Source organism: Geotrypetes seraphini, chromosome 7 (assembly GCF_902459505.1).
Source record: "Geotrypetes seraphini chromosome 7, aGeoSer1.1, whole genome shotgun sequence".
In the NCBI taxonomy this organism is placed as follows: Eukaryota; Metazoa; Chordata; class Amphibia; order Gymnophiona; family Dermophiidae; genus Geotrypetes; species Geotrypetes seraphini.
The window spans coordinates 3121680-3142590 of NC_047090.1; the positions used below are offsets into that span (position 1 = coordinate 3121680).

Below are 20911 nucleotides of genomic sequence, written 5' to 3' on the forward strand. Positions count from 1 at the left end.
AAAAAGGTACGGGGGAAGGGAAGAGGGTGCACGTGCGTCGGGGAGGGGCAGAGAAGAGGGCCGGGGAGGGGTGCTACTTACCCTCGTGGTACCACTGCTGCTTATTCTAGGAATAAGCAGTGGATTTCCCCAAGACATCTCAATAGTTTTACAGATAAATTTGTTCAACGAGATTTAGGTGAACATAAAAATAGCCTTAGTGGGTCAGACCAATGATCCGTCAAGCCCAGTAGCCCGTTCTCACGGTGGCCAATCCAGGTCCCTAGTACCTGACCAAAACCCAAGGAGTAGCAACATTCCATTCGCAATCCTAAAGAATTGCAAGATTCTGGAATCCCAAAGAGAAACATAAGATTTCTGGAACCCCAAACAGTAACAACATTCCATGCTACCGATCCAGGCCAAGCAGTGGTTTCCCCCATGTCTTTCTCAATAACAAACTATGGGCTTTTCCTCCAGGAAATTGTCCAAACCTTTCTTAAAACCAACTACACTATCTGCTCTTACCACAACCTCCGGCAATGCGTTCCAGAGCTTAACTATTCTCTTGAGAGAGAAAATATTTCCGCCTATTGGTTTTAAAAGTATTTCCCTGTAACTTCATCGAGTGTCCCCTGGTCTTTGTCATTTTTTGACGGAGTGAAAAATCGATCCACTTGTACCCATTCTACTCCACTCAGGATTTTGTAGACTTCAATCATAGGGAAATAAGAAAAATTAGGACCAGATTTTCTGCAGATTAATTGTGGCATGTTTGGGAACCTTTATTGAAGAATATAGATTCTGTAAATGCTGAGAATGTGTTTGGTTACTGGTTAGATACATTTAAGAACGATGTAGAGAGTGTAGCGTCAGAAATTATGGCTAGTACGCACATAAGTGGAAATGAAAGCCATAGTTTAGCGCAGGTCTGTTGCAGCTGCAGTGTGGAACTGCGTGTTTGTGAGCGTGAATGGCAAAAAAAACCCCCAAAAACAACCCAGAGATATTGACACAAATGATTCATATTTGATAAAACTGAATGAGTACAGAGAGATGATTGGTCAAGCAAGAAGTGATTATTGTCAAAATAAGCTAAATACTTAATTGAATAAACCAAAAGATTTGTTTGCAATTGTGAAAAATCTGGCTCAAGACTTGAGCAAAAAGGTTATGTGAAGTTATTTCACGGCTGAAGAGTTTAGTGTGTTTTTTCATGCCAAGATTCGGAACATCTTGGCAGTTATTCCACCTGCTCAGCAGATGAATAATGATTTTACAGTCAACAACATATTGCCTGGGGAAGAATTTGTGGAAGCTGATCAGAAACAAATTTCTACTGTTTTATCAAGTCGGCCCTCAATTTCCTCTGTGGATATCTGTTCACCTGTGATTTTTGTAATTCATTTTTATAACTTTTTATTGATTTTATAAAAGCAACTTATACAAAGTGCAACAATAGATCATTAAAAAGCACATACATACTTGGCTGAAATCATGAAACTACCCTCCCCCTTCCCACCCTAAATGTGTATGAAGAGTAATAAATAATACAAAACTGGTAGATGTCTTATCACGAAATAATGCCTTAAAATGTGTTTAATAAATGAATCTAGTGGATTCAAAATTGGTTTAAATTTCCGGGATTCACCTTTTTCTTCAGCCAGCATCCTTTCATATCTAGAATGGGAAATTTAAACGGTCCCAATTTTTCCAGGTTCTTGCGATGAATTGCAACGCAACTCCAGACATTACAAGAAGGAGCCTGTCTTTATAAGAACATAAGAATTGCCGACCGGTGGTCCATCCTGCCCAGCAGTCCGCTCTCGCAGAGGCCCTCAGGTCAAAAACGAGTGCTCTTAAATGAGTCCAGCCTCACCTACGTACGTTCCAGTTTAGCAGGAAATTGTCCAACTTTGTCTTGAATCCCTGGAGGGTGTTTTCCCCTATAACAGACTCCGGAAGAGCGTTCCAGGTGTCATGGTCATCAAGTGGACTTATAGGCATTAATGTACCAAATAAAACGGTTCATAGTCTTAAGCGCGTGAGACAAACGTGCGCCGACAATTCAGCGCAAGGCTTCATCGTGCCGCAGAAAAACCTTCTTTTAAAGGGCTCCGACGGGGAGTGTTGGTGGGGAACTCCCCTACTTTACTTAAAAGTGATCGTGCTGGTGTTGGGGGGGAGGGGTTGGGGGGTTGTAACCCCACATTATACTGGAAACTTAACTTTTTCCCTATAAGAAGTTTTTTGATAGAATGCTACCATTTCAGGCCGCTAAATTGAACATATGGCTTAGAAAACCTATACTAGAGGCTACTTCTTATTCTGACTTTAGAAAATCACTAAAGACACGCCTGTTTGACATGTTTACATCTTAGCTGTGGCACTGTTTACTTCTGCTTTTAACTTTCAATTGATGTGTTTTTAATTGTTTTAATGTATTTTATATATATTGATTGTATATATTTTTTACTTTGTTGTGAACCGCTTTGAACTTTTGGTATAGCGATATACAAAAAAATAAATTATTATTAATGTGGGGGGTTACACCCCCCACGCCCCCCAACATGGCAGCGCGAGGCAGCACGATCCCTATTAAGTAGAGCGGGGGAACACCCCTCGTCGGAGCCCTTTAAAAGAAGGTTTTCCTGCGATGTGCTGAAGTCTTTGTGCTGAATTGTCGGTGCACGTTTGTCCTCGCACGCTTTTGTCCCGTCACTAATAAAATAGTCCCATATGATAATGGAATGGGAACTCAACACCTGTGATTTTTAGAGAGTTGAGGTCAAGAATTATGCTTGTGATCACGATGATAGTTAATTTACCCTCCTCCCCCCCTTTTACAAAACCACCATTGCATTTTTTTAGTGCAGGCCTACGTTGAACGCTCTGCACTGCTCCTGATACTCATAGATTTTCTTTGAACATTGGGAGTAGTGCAGAGCATTCAGCGTGCCGGACTGTGCTAAAAATCAATATTGCAGTTCTGTAAAAAAAGGGGGGGGGGGGGTTAATGTTGAAAGACGGGATACTACCCCAGTTATTGAAAGTAGCGACTGTGCAACCAGTGATTAAGGAACCGAAACTGGGGGTTGATCAGATCACAAATTTTAGACCTGCATCAATGATGGACCTGACAGTTAATGTTTTTAGTGGCAGTCACATCAGCTTGATGGGTGTCTGAACTGCGAACATTATCCTGCAGAGAACCATTTCTCAGATTTTCAGAGAATGGGGGGTATTGTGTACAGTCCCCTCTTTCTTCCCAAAAGTACATAAAAATTGCCGCTGCTGGGTCAGACCAGTGGTCCATCGTGCCCAGCAATCCGCTCCCGCAGCGGCCCTTAGGTCAAAGAACAGTGCCCTAACTGAGTCTAGCCTTACCTGCGTACGTTCTGGTTCAGCAGGAACTTGTCTAACTTTGTCTTGAATCCCTGAAGGGTGTTTTTCCCTATAACAGACTCTGGAAGAGCGTTCTAGATTTCTACCACTCTCTGGGTGAAGAATAATTTCCTTACGTTTGTACGGAATCTATCTCCTTTTAACTTTAGAGTGCCCTCTCGTTCTCTCTACCTTGGAGAGGGTGAACAACCTGTCTTTATCTACTAAGTCTATTTCCTTCATTATCTTGAATGTTTCAATCATGTCCCCTCTCAGTCTCCTCTTTTCAAGGGAGAAGAGGCCCAGTTTCTCTAATCTCTCACTGTATGGCAACTCCTCCAGCCCCTTAACCATTTTACTCATTCTTCTCTGGATCCTTTGAGTAGTACTATCTCCTTCTTCATGTACGGCGACCAGTGCTGGACGCAGTATTCCAGGTGGGGGAGTACCATGGCTCGGTACAGCGGCATGATAATCTTTTTTGATCTGTTTGTGATTCCCTTCTTAATCATTCCTAGCATTCTGTTCGTCCTTGTCTACCAGTACTCCCAAGTCTCTTTCCTGGGGAGTCTCTCCGAGTACTGTACCGGATATCCTGTATTCATGTATAAGATTTTTGTTACCGACATGCATCACCTTTCACTTATCCACGTTAAACCTCATTTGCCATGTCGCAGCCCATTTCTCGAGCGTGTTTATGTCACATTGCAGGTCTTCGCAATCCCCCCTGTGTCTTCACTACTCTGAATAACTTTGTATCGTCTGCAAATTTAATCACCTCGCTCGTCGTATCAATTTCCAGGCCATTTATAAATATGTTCAAGAGCACGGGTCCAAGCATCGAACCTTGCGGCACTTCACTGCTGATGCTTTTCCAGTCCGAGTATTGTCCATTTACTCCCACTCTCTGTTTCCTATCCGCCAACCAGTTTTTAATCCATGTGAGTATTTCACCCTTGATTCCACGGCTCGCAATTTTTCGAAGTAGTCGTTCATGCGGGACCTTGTTGAACACCTTCTGAAAATCCAGATATACAATGTCGACCAGGTCACCCTTGTCTATCTGCCTGCTTACTCCCTCGAAGAAGTGCAGTAAGTTCGTCAAGCAAGATCTTCCTTTGCTGAAGCTGTTCTGGCTGGTCCTCATCAATTGTGTCCGTCAAAGTGATCAATGATGCCGTCCTTTACTATTGCCTCTACCATCTTTCCCGGTACTGAGGACAGACTCACCGGTCTGTAGTTTTCTGAATCTCCCCTTGAACCTTTCTTGAAGATTGGCGTAACATTTGCCACTTTCCAGTCTTCCGGAATTCTTCCTGATTTGATCGACAGATTGGCTATTAGTTGGAGCAGTTCAGCTATAACCCCTTTCAGTTCCTTGATTACCCTCGGATGGATGCCATCTGGTCCCGGGGATATATCGTTTTTAAGCCTATCAATCTGCCTGCATACCTCTTCTAGACTGACCATCAACCCTGTTAGTTTCCTTCCTTCGTTTTCTGTGTATAGCTTGTCGGCTTCCGGTATGTTGTGTATATCCTCTTCGGTAAATACAGACACAAAAATTGTGTTCAGTTTGTCGGCGATGGCTTTGTCCTCCTTTAGTACTCCCTTTATTCCATGGTCATCCAACGGCCCCACCGCTTCCTTCGCAGGTCATTTCCCCTTGATATATCGAAGAACGGCTTGAAGTTTTTTGCCTTATTGGCTATTTTTTCCTCGTAGTCTCTTTTGGCATCTCTCACCGCCTTATGGCCCCTGCTTTGATGTTGTTTGTGTTTTTTCCAGTTTTCATCCATTTTGACCTTTTCTATTCCTTAAACGAAGTCTTCTTGTCTCTGATCACTTCCTTCACCGCCACAGTGAGCGCAGTCAGTTCCTTGTTCTTTTTCCTCTTGGATCCCATATTGATACGCGGTATATATAGATTATGCACCTCGGTGACTGTGTCCTTAAAAAGGGACCATGCTTGCTCTAGCGTTTTTACAGTGCTTATCCTCTTCTTAATCTTCTTCCCCACCATGAGTCTCATCCCTTCATAGTCTCGAAGTCTCAAATTTTCATGTGAGACAGGAAATACAGTTGCATGCCTTCAGGGTCCAAGAAGAGTGATAAAGTTTTGAAATTGCTGGATGTTCGCAGAGTGTTACTTCGTTATCTGGAAGTGACGAATGAGTTTCGACTGTCAGATCATCTCTTTGTGTTGGCAGGTACTAGCCACCAGGACCAGCCAGCTTCAAAAGCGGCCATTTCTAGATGGATTTGTAAGATCATTTCTTCAGTTTATATCGGAAGCAGAAAGCAACCTACTATATCCTTAAAGGCACAATCCGCTAAGAGTGTTACGTCCTCCTGGGCAGTGTCAAGAGCAGTTTTCCCTGAAGAAATTTGTAGAATAGCCATATGGTCCACCCTCCATACTTTCACAAAGTTTTATAGAGTGGATGTAGCGGCCAAATCCGCGTTCAAATCATCAGCACTGTCATCAGGCTTATCTGTCCTGCCCTAGATTCTTGGAATTGCCTTGGTACATCCCACAGGTTCAAGACTGATGTTCCTATTGCACTAGAAGGGAAGATTAGGGTACTGACCTCGATAATCTTCTTTCTAGTAGATAGGAACATCAGTTTTGAAGCCCGCTCTATCTGATGTTCATTAGCCTGCTTATTGTCTTGGATAATAAGAAAATTGTTTGCTCTTTCAAAAAGTATATTGACCAGGTGCATGGTTTGATGTTAAGTAGTACATTTTGTTGGGTGTTGTTGTTTTATGCTATATATTTAGACTCCCTTTCTCTGCATGCTGTGTTGAAACAAATAGGATAAAATATTCTTCATTCAACACATAATTTCTGGACTTTGTTGCTGAAGTATGTGATAAAATTAGTATAACTTGCTTTAGAAAGTTTGGACTAGTTCTTGAGGAAAAATCCATAAACTGTTAAGGCGGATTTGTGGAAAGCCCTATTCTATCTCTGGAGGTAATATCTTGATGGTTTTTGGGATACTGCCAGGATACTGGGCTTGCTGGATCTTTGGTCTGGCAGTGTGGCAGATTTTATGTTCATATACTGTATTCTCATGGCTGAATATCTGAATAATTCTATATAAAAAAAGACCTCCTTAAATGTCTAAATATACCTTATAAAATATTTTCTCTTCTTTCTTGATCTTTATTTAAATACTTTATAAAAAGATTTTTAAAAAAAAAATTTACGGTGCTCAGTATATCCGCTTATCAACCATATATGCTCTGGTAATGGAAGAAAATATGGATTTCTTCAAAGCATTATTGCACTTTCCCTAACCTCCTCCATTTAGTTCTTCACATTGAACTCTTTTTATACCTCGTATTCAAGAATTAATATATTCACAAAATAAATGATTCTCAACAATGGGTGGTACTTATCTCATATCCATCGATGTTGTTATAAATCTATTACCAGAAACATTCCAACCTTATCAAGTACCGTTATCCAAACTCCAATGTAATTCAAGTGCTCAAATCAAAAATATATAAGCATAGCTAACACGATCTTCTATGGTGGGTAATAAATTATCATTATTATTAGGTATGGGTGATCTAGTGAATAAGAAAGATTATTTTTCTTTTGAAGATCAGTTTTATATGCAAATATGGGTGCTTGTTAGAGAATCGAGGGGAGTAAGGTATCTGTTCTTTAAGACAGACACAATTCTGTATAAGACGCTTGTGACACAAGTAGGCAGTCTGTTTATCGTGCTGCTTCTGCCATCAAGCCAGCCACTGTGGAGGTGTGGGGGACGGGGGGACGGGAGGAAGGGGAGAGATGCAACAACAGTCAGACCCTACCATTGGGCAGCCCTGGTTAACTCAATGGTAGCTACGCTTCTGCCATAGGTATCTGAACAGGGGGAGCCACAGGTGCCATGACATCAGCAAAATTTTCCTTCCCTCCTTCTACCATAAGGTGTTTAGCTTCTTCTCCATTTCCAGAGGTGATGACACAGCAATCAGCATTCCAGACGATGCATGGTGACTAGTCAGTATAGAGCCTTGAGCATCTGTGCATGTTCAAGACTTATCAACTTCTACCTCTCCAAAACAGGAAGTTTGAAGGGGGCAGGAGCCCCAGCTAGCGCCAGTGCATATTCTAGAATGCTGATTGTACTGTTGCTGATCTGTGGTAGGGTTACCAGATTTTACGTATGTAAAATCCAGACCCGCCCACCCATCCCCATCCATCCCCGCCTAGCCATCCCCGTTCCGTTATGCCTATGCTACGCTCCAGCCTCACTCCTAGCCCTAACACATCAGCCTGCTTGTCGGTTCGCGGACGCCCTTCCCAATGCAATCTGTTTTCAAAAACCCGGACAGACGGCTGGACATGCCTTCTAAAAAGAGGACATGTCCGGGTAAATCCGGGTGTCTGCTAATCCTAACCTGGGGGAAGGGTGGTAAGATGCTTAACACTAGAGTTACCAGATGTCTATGAAAACCCAAACATGTCCTCTTTTTAGAGGACTGTCTGGGTGCCCGCACAGACTTTCCAAAACCCGGTAGTTTGTCCAGATTTTGGAAAGCCCTGACCTTCGGCCGTATCTGGAGGGCCTCTGAGCTGGGGCGGAATGGGGTGCTGCCATGTGTCTGGGTTTCTACCACAGAAAATCTGGTAACCCTACTTAATACCTCACAGGAAGAGGGAGGTGGAAGAAAGGAGAAAGATACTGGAGAACACGAGGAAAGGAAGGAGAGAGATCCTGGAAACCATGGGGTGGGTGAAGTGATTAGAAACATAGAAAATGACGGCAGAAAAGGGCTATAGCCCATCAAGTCTGCCCACTCTATTAACCCTCCCTAACTAACTACCCTCCTAGAGATCACACTCAGGTGGCGATACCTTTACACTTCCCTCGTAGAGATCCGACGTGGGCATCCCACTTATTCTTGAAATCAGGCACGCTGTTGGCCATGATCACCTGCTCTAGGAGCTTGTTCCAATGGTCAACCACTCTCTCTGTGAAGAAATACTTCCTGGTGTCGCCATGAAATTTCCCGCCCCTGAGTTTCAGCGGATGCCCTCTTGTGACTGAGGTTCCTTTAAGAAAGAAAATATCATCTTCCACCTCTACACGACCAGTGATATATTTAAATGTCTCGATCATGTCCCCCCTCTCCCTGCGTTCTTCGAGAGAGTATAGCCGCAATCTGTTCAGCCTTTCCTCGTATGTGAGATCCTTGAGCCCCAAGACCATCCGGATGGCCATTCTCTGAACCGACTCAACTCTCAGCACATCCTTACGGTAGTGTGGCCTCCAGAATTGTACACAGTACTCCAGATGAGGTCTCACCATGGCTCTGTACAACGGCATAATGACCTCGGACTTCCGGCTAACGAAGCTTCTACGGATACAACCTAGCATTTGTCTGGCCTTGGATGAAGCTTTCTCCACTTGATTGGCAGTTTTCATGTCTTCACTGATGATCACCCCTAAATCTCGTTCTGCCACAGTCCTAGCCAAGGTCTCCCCATTCAGTGTGTACGTTCTGCATGGGTTATTGTTGCCTAGGTAGAGGTGTAGAGAGGGAGTTTGAGAGATGCTAGATACCATTGGGTGGGAAATTCTTTGGAATAATAAGGAAGGGGAGGGGAGATGCTTGGATTGGTGCAGAGCTGGGAGTGAGAGCAGATCATGGATCTTGCAAACAAAAAGTTTTAAAATCAAATCTTTGGAGCATTTCATAAATATCATGTTTAAGTGCAAAAATGTCAGCTCTGGCCAAACAATTGAATCCTTTATTGTAGGACAAGAATCTGATATTAATCCCTTAAATACAATTCAAGGAATTTTAGTTATCCCTGCATTTGCCACCAGCCAAAGGCATCTCAGTTTACTCATGCTTGGGTTTCATGCCCTTGTATAGACATATCGTGATCTGTAATTCTGGGCTATAGGTGGAAGTGCAAAAATAATTAAAAATGCCGAAAGGTTACCTCAGGTCAGAAGTCAGGTCATGATCTGTGGTAAGCTAGTACTGCCACATTTGTTATGTAAAGAGATAGAATTATTTTTAATGTAACACAACATAAAATTAAATAAATTAAATAAAGTTACCAACTAACTAATTAAGGGAAGGGAAGGAGGTTTGGTATAAATGATTATTGAAATCTAATCGAATATGGACCTGGAATAACATATGTTATGGGAGGTCCTATGCACTGAGATCTGTTTATCATGTATGATATACCATCCTCCTAGTTTATTGAGGGGCTGTTAATTAATTTAAGTGCTTTATTTAATTGATAAAAATGGTGTGATGAATTTGTTTATAAAAAGTGAAGTGAATAGCACAAAGTACGTGTGTGACTACTATAAATATATGAAAAAAACAACTCAATAATTTCCTATAACCCCATTTGTTTATAGTTATTCTAAAGTTTAGGTAGGGATTTTTGAAAAAGGTCCGGTTTTTTTTTTTGTTTTTTATTTTTAACATTTGTTATCTATGTCATAAAGTTCAAGTTCTAATTTATTTGATAACTTCCAATCCATAGTGATGCCTTAGTGGTTTATAAAGTAAAATAATAAAGAAAAGCTCAGAATACAGCAGACCCTCAATATTCACGAGGGTTAGGGGCAGAGCCGGCCCACGCATAGGGAAAATCGCAAATAATTTTTTGGACCGGCTCTGACCCACCCCTGCCTCCCTCCTTCCTCCCCGACCTTACCTGGTGGTCTAGCGGCGAAACGGGGCAGGAGCGATCTTTCTACGCTCCTGCCCCGTGCAGAGCCATGCTGTGAGTTCCTGTAGTCTCACGAGACTACAACAGGAGTTTCCGTTGTAGTCTCGTGAGACCACAGGAACTCACAGTACGGCTCTGCATGGGACAGGAGCATAAGAAGATCGCTCCTGCCCCGTTTCGCCGCTAGACTACCAGGTAAGGTCTGGAGGATGTCCGGGGCAGCGTTTCTCAATTAAAAATCTAGGCTCAAAAAAAAATTGTGAATTACCGAGTTTGCGATTGGGGAAACCGTGAATCGAGAGGGGGAGTTGTACATTATCACAAGAATCCAAAATACACTAGGGAAAAAGGGGTTCACTCTCGTATAGCCCACTGATCAGAATCCAAAGGGTCAGTCACTCCAAGAAAGCCAGAGGTACACATGTGCTGTTAAACCAGATTTGCACGTACAAGTGGTGGATTGATAGGTAATGTGGAGCAGTAACCACAAAGATATAGTCCTTCTGGCACTGGAAGTCTGCAGAAAGTATTACTACTACTATTTATTATTTCAAGAGTGCTACCAGACGTATGTCTTGCTGTAGAGTCATGAAGGAGACAGTCCCTGCTCGAATGAGCTCACAATCTAATCAATCAAGACAGACAGGATGCCAGGGTAGGGGTTACAGTTAGCGAGGATGGTTAAACTGCTGACTAGGTTGATGAGCAGAAGGTAGTGGGGAGTAAGTTTAAGAGCTGAAGGCAGTCTCAAAAAGGTGGATTTTGTCAGTTTTAAATATATGTTAACACAAAGAGCTGTAAATAAACGTTGGGGCTTATTGAGAAGAGGCACTCATGGGGTTGTATTTAGGTTGAGGGCAGTGGCAGGTTGAAATTAAAATGAAAGGTGGTGGGATTTGATACACCACCTTATATTCAGAATAGTTTCTATATTGACCATCACTCGGAAAGAGTTTTCTAGGTCAGTGTTTTTCAACACACAGTACAGGGTACGCGAGCCACTTGTTGAGGGTATGCGCTGCCATGAACATTGCCTGCCCATCTGCCTCTGCCTAAGCCGCCACTGGGATCCATTCTTCCTGCCAGTCCCCCTCCGTCAAAGCCAACCACTCCTCTCGGCTGGATCCGATCTCTCCCCAGTTCCCGATTCTCCCACCTATCAGCTCCCCACCATTGTATTTTAAAAACTTCAGGCAGTCAGCGGCACAACAAAGCCAGCCTCCCGCTGTCTGCCTACCTGCCCTGGAAGTGTTATTTCTGCAGCCTTCGCAGAACTCTGCAAAAAGAACACTTCCGGGGCAGGCAGGCAGATGACGGGGAAGAAGGCTTCATTCCCAATTCCCCCACGTACCAGCTCCCTGCTGCTATATTTTAAAATCTTTGCGCAGCCAGAGGCACAATGAAGCCAGCCTCCTGACATCTGCCTGCCCCTGCAGAACACTGCAGAAAGAACACTTCCAAGGCAGGCAGGCAGATGGCGGGAGGCTGGCTTTGTTGTGCCTCTGGCTGCCCGAAGATTTTAAAATACAGTGGCGGGGAGCTGGTAGGTGGGGGAATTGGGAACTGGGGAGAGGTCAGAACCAGCTGAGAGTAGTGGGGGCTGGAGTTGGGAATAAGGGAAGGACTGATGCTGAGGGGGGGGAGGGGAAGAGAACAGATGCTTGACGGGCTGGGGTTAGGAAGGGAGGGAAAGAGAGATGCTGTCGGTGGGTAAGGGATCAAGAAAATAGATTTTTTGGATATAGGTGTGGAGTTAGAGGGAAAGACATGGAAAAAGGAAGAAAGAGGGAAATTGGACAGAGAGAAAGGAGAGAGGTAGAGATGCATGAGGGAAAAATGTTGGGTATGGTTGTGGAGAAGAAACAGAGGGACGGATTGAAGGGGATGCAAGGTGGAGGAATATTGGACATACTGATGGAGGAGAGATGTGGCATGCTGCTGGAGAGGGGTGATAGAAGGAGAAGTGGAATTGTCATTTCTTTAATAAGACATTAACTATTTTTTTTTCTGAGGCCCTCCAAGTATCTACAAATCTAAAATGTGGCCCTGCAAAGGGTTTGAGTTTGAGACCACTGATTTATACTGTAGAATCAGGGCCCTTCAGCTCAACCTTATACACTAATAATGCGATATGTACATATTCTAATCACAGTAACAATTGCTGTCACCTAAGAGCAATACAAATGCAGACCTGTAAGTATCATTAATGTGAAAAAGAGAGTAGATGGCATGGATGAGCAGGTTTTTATCTGCCTTTATTTTTCTGTTTCTATGCTAATATCAGAGCTATTAAATAATTCTTTTGTTAGAGTACAGTAATGCTTTTTTTTTTTTTTTTTTTTTTTTTTTAGAGAGAATTAGCTTTGTACAAGAACACACTTGTAAGCAACAGTCAACCTGGCTCCCCTCTGAAATCACTTCTGGGTCATGGGGCCAAGAAGTGACGTCAAAGGGAAAGCCAACGCCATCGTGAGCAGCAGGCTCAATTTGGCAATTTGGTACCGGGGAGGGTGGGGGAGGCTGCGAGTATGGCATGGGTGGCCCGGAAGGGGGGGGGGATGGAGAGAAGAGCGCGGAAGGGGCACCACATTCCCAGGAGCCTCCTACCCTCGCTACGCCATTGCATATACTTACACAGCATGGTATTAAAGTAAAAAAATTCTGCATCCGCAGAACTTCTGGCCCCCTCCAACAATGGATGGAGAGCAGAGGTAGGGCATTTCCCCTTAAAATTCAGTAACAGCAACATAAATCCTCTCAGAACCAGGCATATTGTAAAGTCATACAAAAATCTGTTTAGGAAGTCATTAAGGCCCTGAAGCACAAAAGGTTTCCATTAAATAACCAGTCTTACTTGCAAGGAAACTCTCCTGCCAATGCACACAAGGATTCTCCATGCCGAAGTTTAAACATGCCCTCTTCCAGGCTTTAAAATGTGATGTAAAATTTTTAACTTATGGTATTCTAAAACGATTACTTATATATATCACCAATCTTCACAGTATTCCAGATTATATATATCCTTCGGCCTCAGCCCCACCGCTCCACCGCTAATCTGGCTGAAAAACCACATAAACGAACCCAATACGACTTATAATGCATTCCGCAAATCGATCAAAACCGCCCTATTCGCAAAATTCATTGACTAAAACAGTCCCCTCCCCCACTAGGACTCCCCTCCCCAACAAACGCCTTTCTCTCTCTCAAGAAGCCCCTCTTTTTCTGATCTCCTCTACCCTTAGAACTCCAACTTATGGATGTCCTAAATCTCTCAGATACTCTTTGCCCATAGATCTCCAATTTAACACGTAAGTTTCCCATTTAGACTATCGTACTGCATTAAGACTCCTTGTACGGTATTATATTTAGACTTATTATATGTTATTGTATTTAGACTCACTGTATTGTATTGTAAGTGGATCTATGATATCGTATTATATTAAGATTTTTGCTATTCGCTGAATGTCCAGCCTTCTTATAATGTAAACCGCCTAGAAGTCGCCTGACTATGGCGGTATAGAAAAATAAAGTTATTATTATTATAATGTAAAGAATTATGTGGACCATCGTCCAGGTTTTGCTTGCTAAAACTGCTTTTAAGTCGGATGACAGTACCGACCATGGGGGGGCCCTTGAAAAAGCACATTTGTGTGAAACATGTTGGGTCAGTTTCTCCCGGGTCATGTCAGCTATTAAGATAAGTGGCTGAAAAGTCTTAATCTTTAACACATTAAGAATTAAATTATGAAAGAGTATCTATAATAATAAAACGCTAAGCGCGCATGCGCACTCTTAATGCCGTGTTGCCTGATCTGTAGTTCCATGGCCTGCAGAGTGCGCATGCGCGCTTACCACGCATCTCTCTGTCTCGCAGCGGGCTTGCCGGCTCCAGCCACACAAAGTTCATTTTTTTTGTTCAAAGCCCCCGCCGCAGCTCCTCTATCGAACCTCACTAGAGTCGGAGAAGACTTCCGACTCTGGCGGGGATCGAGAGAGGAGATGCAGCGTCGGCTTTGAACTAAAAAATGACCTTTGTCTAGCCGGAGCCTGCAAGCCCGCTGCGAGACAGAGAGATGATCGCATCTGAATAGTAATGGAGCGTGGGTATAGGGGGCCTGGCTCCCCGCCTGCTGTGTCCGGAACACTACGTCGAAAGTGGAAGATGGCGGTGGGTTGGCTCACCTCACGGCAGATGCGCAGGAACCGTCTCTAACAGGCTCACCCTCCCTCTTCCCCGCACTCTGCTCCTCTTCCGCGGACGGCATGTGCTACGGGGACGACGCCTGCTTCGTGGGGGGCTGGGGCTGAAAGGGAAAAGATGGGAGAAGGGGGCTGGGGGGGGGAATGGGTTTGGAGCTGGGGCTGAAAATAGGGGACATGTGAGGGAAGGAGGCTTTACTAGCACCCGTTAATGTAACGGGCTTAAACATTAGTTTAATGATATTTAAGTTAAGAAAAAGTGAATTAATAAAGTAATTTACAGCCGATGATGAAAGTCCACATAATTCTTCACGCTACAAATTTATATTAGAGGTGGAGTGGTGGGGCTGAGGCTGAAGGATATATAAGGATATATATAATCCGGAATACTGTGAAGATTTTTGATATATATATATATATATGTCTCTCTTCCAGGCTTTCTGAAGCAAATAAATGGAGATCCTGGTGAAATGTTCAGCTGCTATAGATGTTCAAATCCTTAGATAAATAATGAATATAGAACACTCACAGTTGTCTAAAGTGCAAAATCTATACCTAAACAGAGGGAAAAGACCTCAATATACCCCAGAGATTCAATCAATGAGTTGAAACTATTTTGGGGTTAAGGTATCATCCGTTATAAATGCTATTTTTTGTGTGGTTAAATCGAGCGAGCTTTATCATATTCCTTGAAAAAGCCTTCTGGTGCGAAACGGATGTGGCCTCCGTCGGGGCTTAAAAAAAAGATAAGTGCTTGTTAAAAATTGATTTACAAAGCCAGATGGTTGAATATCACCGTTATAGTTATCTGGTTGCCAGCTCTCTTTCAGTTATTTGAAATATAAGAGAAATATTAAAGATAATTTAACCACACAAAAAATAGGATTTATAACGGATGATACCTTCACCCCAAAATAGTTTCAACTCATTGATTGAATCTCTGGGGTATATTGAGGTCTTTCCCCTCTGTTTAGGTATAGATTTTGCACTTTAGACAACTGTGAGTGTTCTATATTCATTATTTATTACTCTTCCAGGCTTTGGCATTACTAGGTGTCGCTAGGCACCATGAACCCAGGCACCAGTCCCTAGTAGCACCTATACCCTCTTTTACTAAGGTGCGTACGCTAAATGCTAATGCATCCATAGACTAACATGCACGAATTAGCGTTTAGCGCGTGCTAATTCGATTAGCGCACCTTAGTAAAAGAGGGCCCTAATTTTTTTAATGAGTTTTAAATGGGTTTTTAATGGCACAACCGATTATTGTGCTACTTAAAAACCAATTAAAACATTTATGTTAGGCATGATCGAGGCGCCTGCCAGTTCCTAACTTTCAGCAACTTTATGAGAATCTGGCCCTAAGTGACCATGAAACAGAAAATAAACCAGATCTTGCATGTAGTATGACATCAGAAAAATAGAAGGAAATGTGTGTTCTCCTGTACTGTGTAAATTTAAAAATATAAAGATGACACAAGGCAGGGATGGCGTTAGAGGTATACAACTAGAGCTATTACCCTGGAAAGTCAGAGCTGGTAGTGGGCTGTGGGGTCCCCTCCCAAATTTCTATCCTGAGTCCCAGCTAAGTCAGCTCTGACATTCCAAATTATAATAAAATTCTAATTATAAAATGCTGTAGAAAATAAAATTATTTTTTCTACTTTTCTTTTTGCCTGGTTATTTATTTTTATAATCATCTTGGTTTCAGTCTCTGGTTTCTGCTTTCCTCTGTTTTCGTTCATACAACATTTCTTCTCTTTCCATATCCATCATCCATCTCTTCTCTCTTTCCCTATGTTCAGCATCTCCCTTCTCAGTGTCCATGTTTTCCACCAGTGTTCAACAACTCCATTCTGGGCCTACTCATCCTCCCCTGTCCACATCTCCCCTTTGTGTTCCTATGACCCCCCCCCCCCTCCATGTTTCCCTTATGTGTTCTTATTCTTTCCCATATTTAGAATCTTCTCTCTGTCCATATAAACCCCCAAACCCAATATCTCTCTCGGCACATATGTTCATGTCCAGCATTGCTTCTCTGTGTCCATATAACCCACCCATGACCAGCATTTCTCTTTTGTGCCCCAGTGCCCCTACCCATTTCCATCATTGCCCCTCTTTGCTCTTATACCATCCCTGTCCAGCATCTTTCCTTTATGTTTCTGTCCCTATGCCCAACATCTTCCCTCTGTTTCTCTATATCTTGCAACGTCCTGTTCTTTTCCCCTCCCTCCTATGTGGTTCAGTATCTCTTATCTCTCTCTTCTCTGAACCCATCCCAATCAGCTTCTTTCCCTCTTTCTTCTCTTCTTCCCACCCCAATATCTTGCTCTCCCTCACTGTAAGTTCAGTATTTCTCCCCCTCTTCCCTTCATCCCCACGGTCTGACATCTTTCTATTCCATCCATTCTCTTCCCTTTCCTCCTTCTCCCATGGGCCCAGCATCTCTGCAACTTTCCAGCCCGCCATAAGTCCTTCCAACTTATTTTGTCTGTGCCTGCAGTGACTCAAACAGTTCAATTCTGCCACGTCCCATCCATGCATAAATAGAAATTATATCGGAGAAGGCAGGACACTGCAGAGGGAAGACCTTGGAGCCAGCCTGTATGAGTCATTACCGGCGCCACTAAAGAAAGTTGGAAGGACCACTGACAGTGAGGGAGGGAGGAAAATGGAAAGGTGCCAGACTCTTGGGAGGGAAAGGAGAGAGAGATTACATGTGGTTGGGGGTGCACTGCTTCAAGGTACGCCTGGGACAGTAGCCCGCCATGGAAGTCTCACAATCCTAGTTTGTTCTTGAGACTTGCTCAAGGTCACGAGGAGCTGCAGTGGAATTGGAACCAGGCTTTGTTGATTTACAGCCACCTGCTGTACCCATTAGGTTACTTCTCCATTCCAGCAATTTCTTCCTGGCCTTGATGGATCTTTGGTCTAATCTAATAGTATGATATATCTTATGTTCTTTTGGTTACTGCATCAAGATAGTCATTCCTGTTTGAGTTCTGTTTCAGATTTCTCAAAGCAGTTTTTGCAGTAAGTTCTTTCTACAGTAATGCCACATGAATATCCGTGTAATGTTCAAGCCTCGGGAAAGACTGCCAAAGTCCTTTCTGCAATTCTGATGTTAGTTTGCATTTTCATATTTTCAGGCCCTTTCTAGTGCTGCCTCCACTCATGGAATGGATAAGGGTTGCTGTGGCTCACGCGAGGTATCGTCGCAGTTTCACAGTGGACAGCGATGACGTACGGCAGGCAGCTAGGTTGTTACTTCCAGGCGTGGACTGTGAACCTCGACAGCTAAAGTATGTATTTGATTCAGCATTTATACTTTCAAGCCCTGATTTCTATACAAGACAGATGTCTGGATTTATCCAATTATGTCCTCTTTTTAGAGGACATGTCCGGGCGTCTGGACAGCTTTTCAAAACCTGGCACTTTGTCCGGGTTTTGAAAAGGTTCCAGCTCGGGACTGCATCAGGAAGGCATCTGCGCAGACGCAGCGTGGTGACATCATGTGCCCGCGCATGCGTATGACATCATTGCATCACACTTGCGCATGTGCAGATGCCCTCCCGATGTGGTACCAAGCATGAGAACAGGTTGGGGGTGGGGTGAGGCTATGAAGAACTGGGCGGGCCTAGGAGGTGGTGTTATGGGTCCAGATTTCACAATCGTAAAATCTGGTAACTCCACCCCATCCACCCATTACACTTGATTTCCACAACCCTCTTCATTTCACCATACCTGATTTACACAGACATACTACTACTGTGTTTCCCCGAAAATAAGACAGTGTCTTATATTAATTTTGGGTCCAAAAAACGCATTAGGGCTTATTTTCAGGGGATGGCTTATTGTTTTTCATGTACAACAATCATCTCTCCCTTCCTCTTTTCCACCCCAATTTTTCCTCTTTCCTTCCCCCCCAAATATGCAGCAACATTCCTCCCCTCTCACCCATCTCCTTATGCAGCATCTTTCTATCCCTCCCTCCCTCCCATCCTCCTGTGCAGTAGAACCCCACCAACCCTCTCACCAAGAGACTGACATACCATACCTCTGAGGCCTCCAAAAACAGCAGTGGCATCAGCACTCTGAACGGGCTGCTTCACGGCCTTCCCTACTGAGGCCTTCCCTCTGCCACATCACTGAGGTACGGTATGTCAGTCTCAAGGTAGGAGGGTCGGTGGGGTTCTGCTGCACAGGGAAATGGAAGGGAGGGATAGAAAGATGCTGCACATGGGGGTGGGGGGGAGAAAGCGCTGACACTGCTGCTGTTTTAGGAGGCCTCAGCAGAGGTATGTCAGGTCTTACCGGGGTGGGGGTCGCTGAATTGAAGAGTCTGATTTTTTTCAGCGAATCGGGCAGCACTAGTGTCAGGGATGGAGTTGGGGAGTGTCGAGGACATTTGGGGGGGGAGCTTCGTGGGTTGATCTTAACTAGAGCTTATTTGGGGGTAGGGTTTATATTAGGAACATCTTTAAAAATTATGCTAGGGCTTATTTTCGGGATAGGGCTTATTTTCAGGGAAACAGGGTGCTACTAATCATTTCTGTAGCGCTGCCAGACATACGCAGACATCTTCCCATATACAGACACAGGTCTCCAGACTGTTTTACTTCTTTTACTAGACATATCACTGTTGTTTATACCATTTTTCATTGAAAAAAGGAAAAATATTTTGAAGCCTAAGAGATTATGGGGCTGATATTCAGGCCACGGGAAATGGGACGGCTAAGTCCAGTGGTTGATGGGCTGTTTCTGGTGACCGGCATTTGAATATCCAGGGTTTCTTTTAGAGGCTATAACTTAATCTAAGTCAATATTGAATGCTGGCTGGTTAGGTTTACTGCGGCCAAAGACAGGCCTGCTATTTGCGAGGCCACTATATTTGGCCAGTCAGCGCTCAATGATGGCAGCTTTTGAACGAATTTAGCTGCTAACTGTGAATATTCAGCAGAGATTAGCCAGCTATCTCCCACTGAATATTGGCAGTTAGCAGTGGATAGATATCAGGCAGTCAGACTTTCTCTTAACAAATGATAGCATTTCTGTATTCACATTATTTGCTTTTTCTACTCTCTCTCATAGACTGCATTGTTGTTCTACGTATTATGAAAATGATGTCATTTTTGTATTTTAAATCTTTTCAAAACTCCAGATGAAGGCTTTTCCTTGCTACTCATGCATCCCCTTGTGACTTTTTTGACTTCTACAGAACGGATGACTGTTTCTGTGCTTCCCGGAAACTGGACGCAGTGGCCACAGAGGCAAAGTTTAAGCAGGACCTGGGCTTCCGAATGCTGAACTGTGGCAGAACTGATCTGGTGAAACAGGCAGTGTCTCTACTGGGACCAGATGGAATCAACACTATGAGTGAACAGGTGAGAGAGTTTAAGAGCCAAGCGGCTTTTTATTTTGTCATTGTACAAGTCAAGTAGAGCATTCTGGGACACAGCAGTTGTAGTATCTTTGTTAAATACCTTCTTCCCATTGCCCTCTGCTACCTTAACTCACGTTTTTCAGTGTGCTGTTGAGCAGTACCCTTTGTAAGGTTGAGTTACTGTTCACGGAGACTGAATATTAAGATTATGTCAAAGAAGAGTTATAGAATGAAACCTGAAAAAAAAAATCATGTTGAGGCTGAAATTCAAAGCATACATATGCTCCTGTCTGAGATATATGCTCATAAATTGGCCCGTAAACATTTTTTAGGGTAGAGTGCGTCGGGAGGGGCATCTGCACATGCCTGGATGCAACGCAGTGACATCACACGCATGCACGTATTACATCATCATGTCACATCTACGCATGTGCGGATGCCATCCTGACCAATGAGAACAGGCTGAGGGGGTGGGGCTATGGGTGAGGTCGGGGCATGACATGGGCGTAATAGGGCGGGGATGGGTGGAACTGGGGGCGGGTCTATGGGTCCGGATTTTACATAAGTAAAATCTGATGGCCCTATATCTCCCACCAGTCCCACCTCACCACCTTTCACCCATTTCCTTAGTCCTCCTTCCCATCCTCTATACCATTTTGGCCCTCATCTTTCCTCCACTTCATCTCATCATCCTTTCAGTCTCAGGCTCCATCCCTATCTGTCTATCCTTTCTTCCCTTGCCTCCAAGGCCATTATTCTATCCCTGTCCCTGTTCTCTTCTTTCTTTACTCTTTCTCCTGTACTCTACCCCAGGACCAATATCTCTCTCGTCTCTCCCCTGCCTCTTCCCATGGTACTGCAACTCTTCCCTTCCCTATTCCAACATCTGCCGCTCTCTCACTTTTCACCCAACCGGGCTCCAACACCAGAGCCTGCACCAATTCATACCCCGCCCCCAGCGGGATCCACAGTCCTCTCACTCCAGCTCCTGACTTCCCCACCTACCTCCTTCCCGACCACTGCATTGAATCTTCAGTCAGGCTGGCTGCGGAAACGAGGGAAGCCTGCTGCTGTAGGACTGCTTTCCCCCTTTTTTTAAAAAAAAGCCCTTCCGGGTACCCAGATAGTCCTCTAAAAAGAGGATACGTCCAGGTTTTCCTGGATGTCTGGTAACCCTATCTCTAGCAATAGACATGTACTACTCCCGTCCAGTCTCTCCCCAGGCCCCACATCTCTCCTCA

General features: G+C 43.9%; 1 protein-coding gene across 1 annotated transcript in view; it reads left to right on the plus strand.

Annotated features, from left to right (window-relative positions):
- BTBD11 (BTB domain containing 11) overlaps nucleotides 1-20911 on the plus strand; it is a 352073-nt gene that overhangs the window by 265510 nt on the left and 65652 nt on the right. The window contains exons 4-5 of the mRNA XM_033953005.1: nucleotides 17437-17589; nucleotides 19506-19671. Of these exons, the coding sequence (XP_033808896.1) occupies nucleotides 17437-17589; nucleotides 19506-19671 (319 nt within the window). The remainder of the gene's footprint in view (nucleotides 1-17436; nucleotides 17590-19505; nucleotides 19672-20911) is intronic.